Raw genomic sequence first — 17,417 nt, 5'->3', positions numbered from 1 at the left:
TCTACTGACACAATCGGAGCGAATGCTTTCTGGGGGGGATACTTGCTGATAGATCAGGGCAGTGACAATGTCTTCAATAAACTTTATGAAGGTGGTGGGTGTTTCCATCGATATTTGGTAGATTATGAAAGAATTATACATGGCCAAATGAAAAAAGTAAATTGCAATTTTTTTGTACCAGAAGAGGGATTTTTGGGTTGAAAGATAGGGCTGCAACATTTGGTCATTTAAATACACACTCTCCCCCCCCCCCATAAATTGATTGTACTCAAGGATACAGGAAGGCTTTCGAACGGGACCGCGTCTTCTGCGAAGTTCCACCGAGGTGTCATCATGATTGGTGGACATGATGTACACATCTTTCCTATCCCTCCACTTCACAGCCAACACTCCCTCATTCCTCAAACTTGCCGATTCCCCCCTTTGTAGCCTTGTGGTGACTAGACTCTGTGGGAGGCCCTTTCTGTTTTTCCTTGCTGTACCGCAGGCCAAAGTGTTTTTTAGGTATGGGTGGCGGAAAAGGGGCAAACTGGTATAGTAGTTATCCATGTATATGTGATACCCCTTTTGGAGGAGTGGGAATGCCAACTCCCAAACAATTTTCCCGCTTATTCCCATGTACGATGGACACTCAGGGGGCTGGAGCTGGGAGTCTTTGCCTTCATACACGCGGAATGAGTGCACGTATCCGGTGGAGCTTTCACTGGTCGACCAATATTTATGCACTTAATTTTTTTTTTGTAAGCTCCATATTGAGCGTTAGGCCTAAAAACAATTTAAGCTCCGCCACTGTTAGGGGTCTCCATTCAAAAGGGCGGGCATAGCTTGAGCTGGTGTTGTTTTTAATAAATTGTTGGGCAAAAAGATTGGTTTGGTCCACGTTGCCTTGAACTAATTTGAAAGGGAAAAATACATTTAAAAAATCAACTTGGGAAAAACCTTCAGTGCGGACCTGCAAACCTGGCTGTGCTGTGAAATGGGGATCGTGGTTGACCCTGTGCTAGAAGGTAGCCACAATGAGTTTGCCAAGGCATCTGGTAGCTGGGTTTGGGCCCTTTGGCGTGCAATTCTGGTACTTTCATTCTGGGGTTTAGCAGCGCTTGTACTGGGCCTCTCCTCCTGGGGTCTAGCGCCATAGGCACTGCTAGTAGCTGCCTGGTGTTCAGACCGTCGTCTTTTTGGACGGACTGCTTCCTCCTCTTATTCAGATCCTGATGTGCTGCTTTCGACGGGTTCATATTTTGAACCAGAATCGGAATCAGAACTTTAACTGGGCAGTGAGAGCTCTCCGTTGCTCTCATCGCTCAGACTCAGTATTTGGTATGCCTCTTCTGGCGTGTATACCTTTCTGGACATGGCTGTATGACGCTGATGGGCTGCACGTCAGGGACTAATGGGCTGAATGTCAGGGACTAATGGGTTGAACATCAGGGACTAATGGGCTGCACCTTGGTAGTAATGGGCTGCAGGCAGGTACTCTGATGGACTCACAGGACAGGTACTCTGATGGGCTCACATGACAGGTACTCTGATGGGATGACAGGTACTCTGACGGGATGGATGGACAGGTACTCTGATGAGCTCAGACAGGTACTGATGGCAGGTACTCTGATGGGTACTGATGACAGGTACTGATGGCAGGTACTGATGATAGGTACTCTGACAGGTACTGATGGCAGGTACTGATGACAGGTACTCTGACGGGTACTGATGACAGGTACTCTGACGGGTACTGATGACAGGTACTCTGACGGGTACTGATGACAGGTACTCTGACGGGTACTGATGACAGGTACTGTGACGGGTACTGATGGCAGGTACTCTGATGGGTACTGATGACAAGTACTCTGATGGGTACTGATGGCAGGTACTCTGATGGGTACTGATGGCAGGTACTCTGATGGGTACTGATGGCAGGTACTCTGATGGGTACTGATGGCAGGTACTCTGATGGGTACTGATGGCAGGTACTCTGATGGGTACTGATGGCAGGTACTCTTTATTGGGGGGGGCAATCTGGGCACAGTAAAAGTGTAACTCACGGTTAGCTTGCTCTCCTCCTCACACTGGATTGGTGTGTGAGGAGAGGAGCCCAGCAACAGCTGTTACACTACGGTTTGTTTACATTTGTGACCGGCTGTGAATGGACACAGCCGGTCACTGGTAAAGAGCCATTTCATTGGCTTTACCCTGATCGGGGCTGGGCTTTGTCCGAGGGACAAGCCTCAACCCCGATCGCCGTGCTGCGCACCCCCAGGGACGTGCAAGAGCGGCGTGCACGCCGCTCTGCATAGTGACCGGCTGTGATTGGATACAGCTGGTCACGATGCTTGCTAGACTCCGCCACCCGCACATTACCCTCATCGGGGAACGGCTGTGTCCCAAGGGACACGCAGGAACCCCGATCACCACTCTGTGGGCCCCCGGGGGCCCTCAGTAGCGGCGGAAAGCCGAGGACGATATATGACACCCGCCCAGGATGGGAGATCCCATCTGCGGATGTCATATGACAATGGCTGGGTACTGAAGTGTTTAAATGTGATAGAGAAGGTGCCAACGCAATACTTGTGAATTTAAGGTGCAGCTGCCCCTTTAAGTTTGAAAAACACTAGAAATGTGAACAATGTAAAGATAGCTACTCCTTCCCTTCACTCCTATCACTTTATTATGATTTGTGTATTCTGAATATGCCGTATAATTACTAGTGTTTAAATTGTCAAGTAAACCTATCAAGTGCATTATCTTCTAATTCAACTCTAATCCATATCCATATTGTTCCAAAAAATGTGCTGTTAAATACACTTGTGGGATGAAATGGACTAGACTTGAATTAGAAGATGATGCTCTTTATATGTATACTGGAAGATTTAAACACTGTTATTATTATGATTTGTGTATTCCAAATATATAATTACTAAAGGGATAGGAATGAAGGGAAGGAAAGGTGCCTATCTTTAGACTGTTCATAATTTTCAATGGGTTTGCTTGGTTGATTTAAAACATTCTTATGCCGTGTTGTTTTAAGATAATATTAAGATAATATTCCTTCCCTGTCTAAGTCCTGGAGAGCCTTGAAAAACCTGCTCTCTTAAAATTAAATGTTTTTTATTTTTCCAGTATGTGCTTTCAAGAATGAGGTTTACAGCCTACTACTGTATACACAAAATAATGTTATGGTCACTGCTACCCAGGTGTATTTTTATATGAACATTAGTAATAAGCTCCTCATGGTTTAGGATTACCAGGTCCAGCACAGCATCATTTCTGGTTGGGGATTCTAAAATATGTACCATAAAATTGTCTTGTAATAGGGTTATAAAAGTTCCTTCTCCATTTACTATTATAGCAGCGACATTACTCCAGTCAATTTCAGAGTACGTAAAATCTCCCACTATTACCACTGTTTCAACCCCTACAAACCTTTCTGTGCAACTGTGAGTTGAATCTATTTACTAATTAACACTGGGGGGGGTCACTGTTAGAGGTAGCAGTAAAATCGACAGCCTCCACCTCTGAGCCAATCAGGGAGCAGGTGGGCCGGAACGAATCAGAGGTGAGGAGAGGAGAAGATTGCATGCAGACAACTGAGGATGCTGGGAAATGTAGTCTTAAAGTGGCACTGTACAATATAATTGAATGGCTGCAGAACTACAGCATCCACAAGTCCTTGAACACAGAAGGAAAGAAAGGACTGCTTTTTCTGGGCAAAAGGGGATACTGAGGTCTGTGCCCTAAGCCAGACGTTTCGACCATTGAACGCAAAACTTATTATGTGATTAAAGAAACCACAAAAGCTCCACAATAAATTTGCTATGTCTAAGTTTACTAAAGGCCCTAGCCATAAAAACCTTCTCCACAACCTGTATTCTCTTGTAGTACGTAGTATAGAAGAATATAAAGCTTCTGTATCCAAAGAGAGCAATAATGTTTTTCAGGGACCACTAGGTCATAGAGAAGTATCAGCAGGTGCAATGTACACCTCACATACAAGGGCTGGTTAGTCATGAAAAATTGAAGAATACAGTCAAAATATTCGCTTGACCATTCCATGAGAAAGTTATTAGCAGCACAGTACCCTTGAGTTGAAGACTAGGGTTAAACCACACTATTGTCCTATTGACTTTGACTACACCAAAAACACATGTGCGGTGAGTAGCATGCTTATCCAGTTCACAAAACCTTGTAAGCACTTGTAGAGCTGCTCAAGGTGCTCTTCTGGTAAAAAAAAAAACGTCTCACAGCAGTGTAAGGGTGCAGGCTGTCTTGTGATTGATCCAGAAAGCAGTGAAGCATGAACAGGGGGACATGGCTAAGGAGTTCTAGGCTGAGGTTGTTAACATTCCTCTCCATCTGTTGAGCTAGTGGTGTGCAGTCTCTCTCATCCCTTTATTTTTCTTGGTATACATGGGTGGTAAAAAAGGGGTCCAGCTGCAGCTATTTTGTGTTTTTAATAATTTGTCAATTAAGGTTTTAAAATCTATAGGTGCATGCCCTGTGTGATATTTGTTTTTTGTATTGCATTGCAATAGAATAATAAAGATTATTTGGTAACAATTGGTTGCGATGTTCTCAGCTGTCTACCTGAATTTGCACAATTTTGTCGTAGTGTACAGCAGAGGAGTTGAGCCTCAACCAGGCTTTATTTTTTTTCTGATCTACACTGGCAACTCTTTAATGTTGTATAGTGATGATATAGGTAAATCAGGGGACATGCTGGTTGCATTTTAGTGTAACTGTGCTTTTTATTTAGTATTGCATGCCATTTATTTGGTCATTGTACATTTGTTAAACTTTAATCTTACTTAGTTGAGCACTGTGTACTAAGCGCCTCTAGCACCCGGCAGTTAGTTGTGTTTTTCAGTGCTGCAGAGGGGTAAGGGCAGTGGCCAGCAGCCCAGGGAGTGCAAGAAAAACCTAACCTGGGCCAAGGATGAAAATGTGGTCCCGGTGAGGGAGACTGTGATCCACTATAATGTGGATTCAAGGTTAATCAAACCATTTCCACCTGAGGATGCTCCATCTGGTGCCAGATAGCGGTGTAACCTGATGGATAAACTATCACTAACTTGAAAAACTTAACAGGTAAAAGCACAGAGCAAAACAAGTATTTTCAAAGCTTGCTTACAGCATTTTTCCTTTTCATAAATTATATATATTTTTTTGCAATGTGCCTCTGAACTTCTTAGCAAATATGACAAGTCGATTCCCTAGCACACTTCCCTTCCTCCTGCCATGCCATAGCCCTTTTTTCTTTTGAGAGTGTCTTAACACTCTGTGCTGGCCCAATTCCTCTGCCACACCTGTCACTTCCCTACATAAATTTTTATGTAGCAGGGTAGCTAGGGTACAAGTGAAGAGAATTCTACAGATTGTCACTTAAGCTCTTAGCTGGGGGTGTTGACATCAGATTCAAGAAAGCAGCAATACCTTTAAATGTCTACACAAAGGAGGCTTTTACAAGTAATATAACATATCTAAAATACTTTAAAAAGCACATACTTTATGAGAATATTGATGTTGAAATAGTCTGGCAAAAAAGTCTTTTAATTCATTAGGCGGTATGTGCCATATGTGGTTTTTTTTTTTATAATACTTCAGAGACCATGTATTGGTGTATATGGTCTATATAATTTCTACACACTGTTTGGCTTTTGTAAAAGTTAGGATGGTCACAGATGAGCGATTTACCTTTTTCTATTGTGATGTTTAAGTTGGCAGGGCAGAAAAGTATTTTGAAAACCCTGTTCCCTGATCCATTTTTGGATGTACTGAGATTTCTGCAAATGTATAGGTAAAAGTGTCTTTAACATTCATCCCCTCTTCACCTGTGCCCTTCTTCATTGTTCATCCACACTCAATTTAAGCAATCAACTTTTAAACTAATAACCCACTACTGATACCTTATGTGCAATATGTCCTTAACACTTGCAATTATTATTACACGCATTCTTTTGTTTTGGTTAAAGGCCTTCTGTCTCCCCATCTGCATGCAAACCAAAATGTGAGTAACAAGGCTGGCAGCTAGAAGGCTGCTGTGAATTTATTATATTGATAGGGGTAGTCAAGTGTTTGATTCTAAAAAAAAGTGTTTGTTCTAAAAAGCCCCAGAAAATCTTGAAGTGCTTGTGTCTAGCTTTAGCCCTAAACGTGGGTGGAAGTAGCTGTAGGTTTTCAATTATAATATTAAAGACAATAGTACACTAACAGTTATTGAAAGAGGAGCAATGCTTTGTGCTCTATACCATACAAAAATAGAAACATAGTATATAGCGTCACCTGAAAATTCATTCTGTGTTAAAAAAATAGGAGTAAAAAAAAACCTGCTCAAAATAATGCCTAGCAATATGTATATGTTGCGACCATAAACATTCATATGTAAACCTTCTACTGCAATATAATATTCAATAAAATATTTGGATTTCCCCACATTTATTTTCTAGCTACAACAGAGGGAACCGGTTGCGAAGCAGAGAGCAGGAGGTGTGAAAGAGCAGCAGTACACACAGAAAAAGCATGTTGAGACCTTCTTTTGTTATAATGGGTCACAAGAGATCTGGGGAGTTTTTCATATGTGTAGGTGTGTGTGTGTGGAGCACTAATAATCAGGATCACTGGATTCTTCTTTTTTGAACATGAATCACTTGAAGTTGGCACAGAAGATTTGAATGTTTACAAGTAATATGGACACAGTAAATGGATACTTTGTTGTGATCACTTTTTTCAAATTGAAATAATTGTGGTATACTACTATTTTCCATCCTTGGATTATAGATAGGTGTTCTGCAGTGGTTTTTGATTGAGAGTAATTATTCTGCATAGGCAAAGAGTAAGCATTAGAGTTGGATATTACACTATGTTTGTCCCCTCTAGTTCTGTACCATGTATGAAGACTGGTCATAAATATTATTTAAAAGAGAAGTATGGAGGTTTTTTTTACTGATTTATACTTACCTAGGTGGATGCAGCATTGGTTCGATGCTGCATCTGTCGCCCTACACTGAGAAACAAAAGATCGAACATCCCTGAGCAAAGAGCTGCAGACTGTCAATCAGCAGCTCTATGCTCTGCTTCCTCCTCGTTCACTTAAGCGCTGAGCTGTGGAGGTGCGAGAAGCGGCCGGCTCAGACTTTCAGCGGCTTGCTGAGGGGCTGAGCGGGGTGTCAGTCCAGGCACCTGGCGGATCCCAACTTCCATTGTTGCGATGACGCGGTGCCTGGACTGACTTCTGTGACATCAGCAGAGAGCGGACTTCAGCCTGCTCTCTGCTGAAAACAGGTCACAGGAGTGCAAAACGGCTTGCACTCCTGTGATGCACAGGAGAAGTACAGCCAAACAAGCTTTGGCTATACTTCTCCTTTTAGCAATCCGAGAAAGAGTAGAGTATTATTACTGTGCAATGGAAAACAAACAGGAAGCAGAAGTGTCTTGGGAGGGGAGTTTGAGTAAACCTTTCTGTAATAGAAGGCTATACTAGAAGGTGTATGTCATTTTAATCACTCCTTGATTATTTCCCGCCTTGACTACTGCAACTCTCTCCTTAATGGCCTACCTTTATGCAGGCTATCCCCCCTTCAATCTATGAATCTGAATGCTGCTGCCAGACTAATAAACCTCACTAATCGATCTGTGACTGCTGCCCCTTTCTGCCAATCCCTTCACTGGCTTCCCCTACCCCACCGTATAAAATTCAAAATGCTAACCACAACATACAAGGCCATCCACAACATCGCCCCCAGCTACATCACCAACCTCATCTGCAGATATCGCCCAAATCGCCCCCTTCGCTCTTCCCAGGACCTCCTGCTCTCTAGCTCCCTTGTTACCTCCTCTCATGCTCGTCTTCAGGACTTCTCCAGAGCATATTCCATCCTCTGGAATTCCCTGCCTCGGTATATCCAATCAGCCCCTAACCTGTTTACCTTTAGGAGATCCCTGAAAACTCACTTATTCAGGGAAGCCTATTCCACACCCACCTAACAACCCCATCAAATCATTCCCCACATCTATTACCTTTTGTACCACCACCCCCTCCCTTTAGAATGTAAGCTCTACGAGCAGGGCCCTCCTATCCCTTCTGTATTGAACTGTACTGTAATTATGCTGTCCCCCCTCTACATTGTAAAGTGCTGCGTAAATTGATGGCGCTATATAAATCGTTAATAATAATAATAATAATAATAATAATTTTAAAAAGAGGGGACAAGTAGAAAAGCCAAACTGCATCCACAGTTTTTGAATCATTAACAGCATTTTACTAGCAGAAGCAAGCAGGACCTTATATTTTAGGTTTGGGAAAAATACATGATAATTAATGAAAACCAAAAACACTTACCCTTGGTACTCTATGTACTTGTAAATCAGTCCAGCAATAAGCATAGCTACAAGTGCATAATACCAGGAGGAGACGAACATCAAAGCCAAACAGATGCTCATGCCCAGGAAAGAAAGTGCCCTGTTAGTGGAAAAAAAATGTAAAATACTAATTTAGCATACGTATATGGTAAATAATTACACATATACAAATTTATTTTTAAATACTATTCCAAAAAACGCATCAAAGGGAATCCATCAAATGTATATTTTTCTTTGTCATAGACCTCCGATAAAGTAGTGTACCTTTGTACCATAACTGTAATCCCAGTATCAAATGTAATGTATAATTTTTAAGGGTTCTATGTTGGTGGCTTTAATTAGTAACATGGTTGCATTTTGGTAAGCGCACAGTTTGTGTCATGAGAAGCTTAAGCTTTAGTGCCGCGCATTTATAGGTGGAGCGGGATTTGTCGAGAGCTATCGTTCAGGATATTCAGTATACAGACCCCTCCTCCTACTGGATGCTTACATACTGACTTGGGTGACACCAGGTAACGTTACTAGACATAGGTCTCAGTATAGCCGGTCAGTGTAATGAGAAAAACGAATAACCATACTAGTAGGCAGTTCAGAAAGAAAATCTCCCAAAAAGAGTGTTTACGAACGCATGATTTTATGCCAGTGGACACACTAACCAGTTGCCGACCAGCCACCACAGTTATACTGTGGCAAGGTGGCTCGGCTGCGCAAATCGCTGTACTGGTACATCGGTTCATGCACTGGCTTTTGCGTGCGCGCTCGCCTGCTACGTGTCGCGGAGCTCGCCCACAGGTCTGGTGAACTCTATGTCCCCCGGCCACCGGGAATCATGGGAAAGAGGCAGAACGGGGATCTACCTTTGTAAACAAGGTGGATCCCCGTTCTGACAGGGGAGAGAGATCAGCTGTTCCTAGTGATCAGAAACAGCAATCTCTCTCTACTCCCAGTGAGCCCATCCCCCTGGCAGTTAGAAAGCACCTCCCTAGGGAACACTTTGATCACCACTAGTGTTAACCCCTTCCCTGTCAGTGCCATTTATAGTGATCGGTGCATTTTTATAGCACTGATCACTGTATTGGTGTCACTGGTCACCAAAAAGTGTCACTTAGGGTCAGATTTGTCCGCTGCAACATCGCAATCCCGCTAAAAATTGCAAATCGCCGCCATTACTAGTAAATATAAAACATATTTAAAGTTCTTAAATCTTTCCTCTATTTTGTAGACGCTATAACTTTTGCGAAAACCAATCAATATGCGCTTATTGCGATTTTATTTACCAAACATATGTAGCAGAATCTATATTGGCCTAAACTGATGAAAACATTTTTTTTAATATTTTTTGGATATGTATTATAGCAGAAAGTAAAAAAATAGTGTTTTTTTCCAAAATTGTGGGGGTTTTTTTGTTTATAGTGCAAAAACTAAAAATCCCAGAGGTGATCAAATACCACCAACAGAAAGCTCTACTTGTGGGAAAAAAATTACATTCATTTTGTTTGGGTACAGCGTCGCACGACCACACAATTGTCAGTTAAAACAAGCCTTTGACTTTGGATGTCGCAAGCGCGTTGGTCGCCTTTGTTGGCTCCCGGTCGGTGACATCACACTCCGACAGGGTGTGGGTTATAAAGTGCTGGCTTAGCCAGCAACAGATCTCTGGTTCCAGGGGCGCTGTTACCGAGGCTCATGTAGCTTTGCATGTCTCTTCTATTTAAGCTGTCTCCTTTTGGGTTACTCCATGTGTTATGTTCTTTCTTTCATCTCTTCGTATTAGGATTTTTGATCTGGATATCCTTGGAGTGGTTTGGCTATCACCTCAGGCACTCCTCTTTGCATATCGCCTACTGAACTTATGATCCATTTTCTGAAGCTTATATACGTCTATTACCTTTGATGGGTAAGCTATAGAGATTATTTATTTTGATATTTCCTCCTCTCAGTTTCTCTTTTTTTTTAATTTTTTTGTTCTGCAGCTCATTTATTCATTAATTTATTCCTTATTTATTTTTTGCTTTATATTACAGCTAGCTTACCCTAATCACATCAAATATTTCAATTCTGTCCCTGACTGATTGGACCAATTTTGGCTCTTTCAGCGCCCCTGTCTTAAATATCTTCTAGATTTAATCTTGGTATGTATTGAGGCCAGGATGGCCCACCTATTTGGGACAATTATTGGCCATTTAATTATCCTCTTTTTCTATTTTAGTTTTTATTTTAGTTTTTATTGGTCGCCTTCTACCATTGGGGTAGGTATGTGGTCTTTTGGGGTATTGGGGTGTTGATCCCCACCCATGTTGTGAGAGGGGTGGATATATCATGCCTTGCCAGTTTAACCCTCAATATCATGCACCATGTCTCATGTCTTATATTGTACTCTTACTTATGTTATATTTTCTTTCATTATAGAGCTATTTCCCTATATTGGTCACGTGTCATTCCCCTGAGGAAGCCAATGTCTTGGCAAAACATGTAGGGAAGACTTGATCTGCAATCATAAATAGGCCTTTATCAATCTGGCCACTAGGAAATTTTATGTGCTCCCCTTTTTAATGTTTAACTTTGATTAGTAATTTATGTGTGCATTATCTGCATTTGATACTTTGTAATAAAATTTACCATTTTAACAATTTTTTGATTGAGTTGTGTTGGCACCACAATAATCCTCCCCCTCTGCTTTACCCTTTTCTTAACAATTACTGGGATGAGGTGCCTTATCTAATACAGACATACCAGCCATTTCTGCAAATTTTTATTCATTGGATGCCAAGACAGTTCAGCTTTTACTCATTTTATTTAACATGTTTTCATGCATTTGCGTGTGTATATATACAGTTGTGCTCATAAGTTTACATACCCTGGCAGAATTTATGATTTCTTGGCCATTTTTCAGAGATTTTGAATGATAAAACAAAAACTTTTCTTTCATTCATGGTTAATGTTTGGCTGAAGCCATTTATTATCAATCAACTGTGTTTACTCTTTTTAAAGCATAATCACAACAGAAACTACCCAAATTATCCTGATCAAAAGTTTACATACCCCAATTCTTAATATCGTGTATTGCCTCCTTTAACATCAATGACAGCTTGAAGTCTTTTGTGGTATTTGTGGATGAGGCTCTTTATCTTCTCAGATGGTAAAGCTGCCCATTCCTCTTGGCAAATAAGCCTCCAGTTCCTGTAAATTCTTGGTCTGTCTTGCATGAATTGCACGTTTGAGATCTCCCCAGAGTGGCTCAATGATATTGAGGTCAGGAGAATGAGATGGCAACTCAAGAACCTTCATTTTATTCTGCTGTAGCCAATGACAGGTTGACTTGGCCTTGTGTTTTGGATCATTGTCATGTTGGAATGTTCAAGTACGTCCCATGCGCAGCTTCCTGGCTGATGAATGCAAATGTTCCTCCAGTATTTTTTGATAACATACTGCATTCATCTTGCCAACAATTTTGACCAAATTTCCTGTGCCATTGTAGATTACACATCCCCAAAACATCAGTGATCCACCTCCCGTGTTTCAAAGTAAGAATGGTGTACATTTCATCATAGGCCTTGTTGACTCCTCTCCAAATGTAGCATTTATGGTTGTGGCCAAAAAGCTCAATTTTGGTCTCATCACTCCAAATGACTTTGTGCCAGAAGGTTTGAGGCTTGTCTCTGTGCTGTTTGGTGTATTGTAAGTGGGATACTTTGTGGCATTTGTATAGTAATGGCTTTCTTCTGGCGACTCGACCATGCAGCCCATCTTTCTTCAAGTGCCTCCTTATTGTGCATCTTGAAACAACCACACCACATGTTTTCAGAGAGTCCTTTATTTCACCTGAAGTTATTTGTGGGTTTTTCTTTGCATCCCAAACACTTTTCTTGGCAGTTGTGGCTGAAAGTTTGTTGGTCTACCTGACCGTGGTTTAGTTTCAACAGAACCCCTCATTTTCCATTTCTTGATTAGAGTTTGAACACTGCTGACTGGAATTCTCAATTCCTTGGATATCTTTTTATATCCCTTTCCTGTTTTATACAGTTCAACTACCTTTTCCTGCAGATCCTTTGACAATTCTTTTGCTTTCCCCATGACTCAGAATCCAAAAACGTCAGTGCAGCACTGGATAAAAGAAGCAAGGGTCTGTCAGGAGTCCAGAAACTCATTGACCTTTTATACACACACACACACACACACACACACACACACTAATTACAAGCAAACAGATCACAGGTGAGGATGGTTACCTTTAATAGCCATTCAAACCCCTTTGCGTCAACTTGTGTGCATGTTATCAGACCAAAATCACCAGGGAATGTAAACTTTTGATCAGGGTCATTTGGGTAGTTTATGTTGCCATTATGATTTAAAAAGAATAAACACAGTTGATTGATAATAAATGCCTTCAGCCAAACACTAACCATGAGTGAAAGAAATGTTTTTCTGTTATCATTCATATTCTCAGAAAAATAGCCAAGAAATCAAATTCTGCCAGGGTATGTAAAATTATGAGCAAAACTGTGTATATATCTATATCAGTATGTATGACCATCATGTTTCATGTCCATTTGGTAAATGTTTATTCAATATCTACTTATCAGTAGATGGTTGTGTTTAGGTTTTTGAAACTGGATCATGCAGCTCTAGACCGAAGTAACTGCGTCTGATAAATAAAATGTTTTACTATATACATACTCCATACACTGTTTTATTTGGCAGTGGCATGCTTTATCTAAAGTCCCAATATTCTTCTTTTATGCTTTTAGAGATGCCTCGAATCTTTAAGAGCTAAAATGATAGCCAACAATTCTCTGTCTCCAATCTCGTAATTGCATTCTGCAATTTCTTAGAAAAGTAGCCACAAGGATGCATAGCGCTCTCAGGAGGTAGGACGTTGAGAAAGAAGGGCGCCCACTCCAGTCTCACACGCATCAACCTCAAGAATGAAGGGTAGCGTAGGATCAGGATGTGCCAACACAGGAGCTGAAATAAAGGCAGCCTTGAGAGACTCAAAGGCTTTAATGGAATCCGGAGATCAATTTTGTGGGTTATCGCCCCTTTCTGGTCATATCAGTCAGAGGCTTGAGGAGAGAAGTGGCGAATAAATTTCCGATAATAATTGGCAAAGCCAAGAAAACGTTGTAATGGACATAGACCTACGGGTCAAGGCCACTGTTGGACTGCAGATCATTTCTCTGGGTCCATCTAAAAACCGGCAATAGAAATGTCATAACCCAGAAATGTAACCTGTTCACGATGGAACTCGCACTTCTCCAACTTACAATACAGGTTATCTCTCAGCCTCTGTGGCAAAAATGGGAGATATCTGTCTGGTGGCTCTCTAGAGATTTAGAATTTATGAGAATATCATCGAGATAAACCACCACACATTGCTGCAACATATCTTGGAGGACATTGTTGATGAACTCCAGAAAAACTGCAGGAGTGTTGTAAAGACCAAACGGCATTACGAGGTATTCGTAATGTCCTGTCCAGGTGTTAAAACCTAGTTTTTCCATTTGTCGCCCTCCTTGATCTTCACAAGATTGTATGTCCCTCTCAGTTTGAGCTTCGTGAAAACCGTTGCTCCCTTGAGGCAGTCAAATAATTCCGTAGTCAACGGAATCAGGTAGGCGTTCTTAATCGTGATGAGATTAAGACCCTTATAATCGATACAAGGTCTCAGTTCACCACTCTTCTTTTTCACAAAGAAGAGGCCAGCACCAGCAGGAGATGAGGATTTGCGAATGAACCCTTGAGAAAGTGCATCAGCAACATAGTCCTCCATAGTTGTATTCCCCCGAGACAGACAAAGGGTAAACCCGGCCACGGGGAGGCATAGCACCAGATTGAAGGTCAATTACGCAATCATATGACTGGTGTGGAGGCAAACTACCGGCTTGACCCTTGCCAAAGACCTTGTCAAATTCACGGTACTCCTCTGGCAAGGAGAAGTGCACAACACCTTAGCCACTTTCCGAAAACATGTCTTACTGCATTGTGGCGACCAGGAAAGAACCTCAGCACAAAGCCAATCAAAAGAGGGGTTGTGCCTCTTGTGGCAGTAGGATCCTGTGCTACCTGGAAGATTGCTGGTTTATGCCAGATTGTGGAGGGAAAGGCACACTGATTGCACAGCTGTATGTTGGGCTATTTAGTTGTGACCTGGCTATGGCTCAGGGTTCCACCCAACAGACAGGAAGTCTGTGCATGGGAGTCAGGTGGACTCCCATTCCTCTGAGAGGAGTCAGAGGCTGCAGGGGGCAGCCAGAGTATGCATGTCTGCAGGAGGCAGACATACTTGGTGACAGAGCAGCAAGGCTCTGATCAGGAGTGAGCTAGGAGACAGCTTAACTCTAGGAAACTCTTTTGTGTCTGAGAAGCAGACCTAAGGCCTAGGCTAAAGGCCTGAATCAGCCGTATAGCAAGAATGTAAGCCAGGAGGCTAAAGTATTGAGTGTGCAAGAACAGTAACGGTGGAACCCCCCTGCGTGGGTACTGATGTCTTTGTGAACTTTTCCGTGCTTTTAAATAAAAGTGGGCTACCAGGCCCTTAAAAATACAATTTTGTACTGGCGTACTCACTGGAAAATGCACCTACTGTTTGAGTCTGATAACCCCAATCTTACACTCTGTAACCAATAACCACCGGATATCGAGAAGAAATGACTTGAAATTGGATTATCTCATGGTGAAGAGCCCCTAAGGCCATGGTCAATGGAGCAGTCTCATGAGTCACATGGGCAGGCTGTAGAGGTCTCCCTGCCCCGTGTCCATGTGGGGGCATTAGCTTGTGAGAGCACAGCAAAGAAGGGACAACGCCCTCAATTGAAGCTTTCAACACCTGCCAAATGGAATGGTAAGGCTGTTACAAATGTGAGAGAGACTGGTTATGGGACTTTTCCCTGTGAAGTGGGAATAAGTCCAGTGAAAAAAATTGCTTTCAGAGACTTGCTGCAGGTGAATATCTTGTGTAGTAGCAAAGCCCAGTTTGAAGCTGAACCTGCAGAAAGCTTGAGGACTGGTAAGGACTTGTCTTCAGGCAGTGTACTGTGTAGCAGGAAGACAAGTGGTAAAAATTCATATAATGTGTTGCTCGCTAATGCGATAAAAAATGTGATATTGCATCCGGAAATGTCAGGGGTGACCACTGAGAAATGTGTGCTGTTGCCCCTGGCAACCATGGCAGGTGTAGCAGAGGTGTCCCTGGAGACCGCCCAGGAGCTCATGGTGTCTGAGCTCAGGGTTTCCCAGGACAACTGTGCCGCTGCCCCAACTGGCAAGTATGTTTCACATGAGGTGAAAAGCGATGTACTAAGTATTCTACAATCTAAAACTGCTAATGTGCTAACACAGCTTATACAAGGCAGGAAGGTGGATAATGATGATGTTGAAAAGTGTATTACTGACAACACTGATGGTTTAGTGTAACCACAGGCAGTGCCGCAGAGTTGTCCCAGGAAATCTCACGAGCACTCCCTGTGTTGGAGTCGGCGGGGGTCCAGGACAGCTCTGATACTGCTCAGGTGGCATACAATGGGAAAACAGCTCAAATGATGGAGCATGAATTATCACAAACTGATGAGGTTGACAGTGACTGGTGCAGGATGCCTGCTGCTAAACCACTCTGTCCACTTGTGACTCCATGGGCAGAGGAAGCAGTACTACGGAGTGCTGGTGACTGGAGCACAGACAGGATAGACTGGGATAGTTTCGCCAAAAAGGTGTTAGCGTGGTGGAAAGAAATTTCTGAAGGTAATAGTAAGCTGGACACTATTGCTGCTGTGACAATTGGAGAGGCTGCAAAGCCAGTAGGCAGTAGTGCATTGGCTGTTGCAGAACTTAACCCCCTCCAGGCGGAAGGATCGGAAAAGGGCACATACATAGCAGAAGTTTTGTCCACAGCAAAAGAGATGAGTAATGTTGAGTGTCAGGATGGTGCAATAATGGATAGGGACTTGGAAGGGCTCAGTGTTGCTGAAAATGAGAAGATGAGTATGACACATGCGATTTGCAGTGCTCATGGGGAGCCGCAAGTTTTGTCAGTTGCCTCTGAGGTGGAGGTCTCTTTGAGTGTCTCGGCCTCTCAAGCCTTAGCAAACGAGCCCCTCCACATCGTTGGTAAAGGAAAACTCCCTAGAGTTCTGTGTTTAGATGCGGCATGTCTAGAAATAACTGAGATGTTGTTGGAATTGGTGAAAATCTTTCCAATATACACCTGCATGTATCCAAAGCAGAGGGGCGACCTGGTACTGCGTAGTACCAATCGGTGAAGACAGGTGGTACAGGTGATGTTAAGCAATGTTGATAAAAATTGGTTACTGCACTGTTGGTTACTTTTGTGGAAATTTGTCTCACAGTTCTCTGCGAGAGTGCTTCCAGCAGCAGTTATGTGCAGAAGCCGCTCAGGGGAACTGCTAGAGGAAACAGAAATAATAGAAATAGTGGAAGTCTCTCCGTATGCTGGTGTGATGGGGTGCATTTCTGCTGGTGCGGTCCGAGGTGCAGCTGAGCAGTGGTTGGTACATGGCGTGTGTACTGTCTCACCCGCTAGTCCTCATGTAAAGGAAGGGCCCGGAACAGACGTGGCAGTAGTGGGGATTCGGTCCATCACTCGCAGGGAGGTGCAGTTTGAGGTACCCGGAGACACTCTAATGCCCCGTACACACGGTTGGACTTTGTTCGGACATTCCGACAACAAAATCCTCGGATTTTTTCCGACGGATGTTGGCTCAAACTTGTTTTGCCTACACACGGTCGCACAAAGTTGTCGGAATTTCCGATCGCCAACAACGCGGTGACGTCAACCACGTACGACGAGACTAGAAAAGGCCAGTTCAGAACCAAGCGCGGCACCCTTTGGGCTCCTTTTGCTAATCTCGTGTTAGTAAAAGTTTGGTGAGAGACGATTTGCGCTTTTTCAGACTCGTGGCTTTCAGATCGTTTTCTGACGTTCAGTTTGTGCTTGTGGGTTTGTATCTGCTCTTCAGTGCGTGCAGTCAGTTCGTATTGGAGTTTTCTGTGCGATCTTGTCCGCTCGTTGCTGTTTTTCAGGTCGCTCTTCACAGGCCTTGCTGTTCTTC

The 17,417-nt window shown here is 42.9% G+C and overlaps 1 protein-coding gene across 1 annotated transcript in view; it reads right to left on the bottom strand.

Annotated features, from left to right (window-relative positions):
• The window catches only part of SLC12A4 (solute carrier family 12 member 4), a 420,155-nt gene that overhangs the window by 122,049 nt on the left and 280,689 nt on the right, over positions 1 to 17,417 (bottom strand). Inside the window, exon 15 of the mRNA XM_073605176.1 lies at positions 8,333 to 8,452. Within this exon, the coding sequence (XP_073461277.1) occupies positions 8,333 to 8,452 (120 nt within the window). The remainder of the gene's footprint in view (positions 1 to 8,332; positions 8,453 to 17,417) is intronic.

Source organism: Aquarana catesbeiana, linkage group LG11 (assembly GCF_042186555.1).
Source record: "Aquarana catesbeiana isolate 2022-GZ linkage group LG11, ASM4218655v1, whole genome shotgun sequence".
Lineage (NCBI taxonomy): Eukaryota > Metazoa > Chordata > Amphibia > Anura > Ranidae > Aquarana > Aquarana catesbeiana.
Note: the sequence above shows the minus strand (reverse complement) of the source record. Positions and strands in the feature narration are given on the sequence as shown.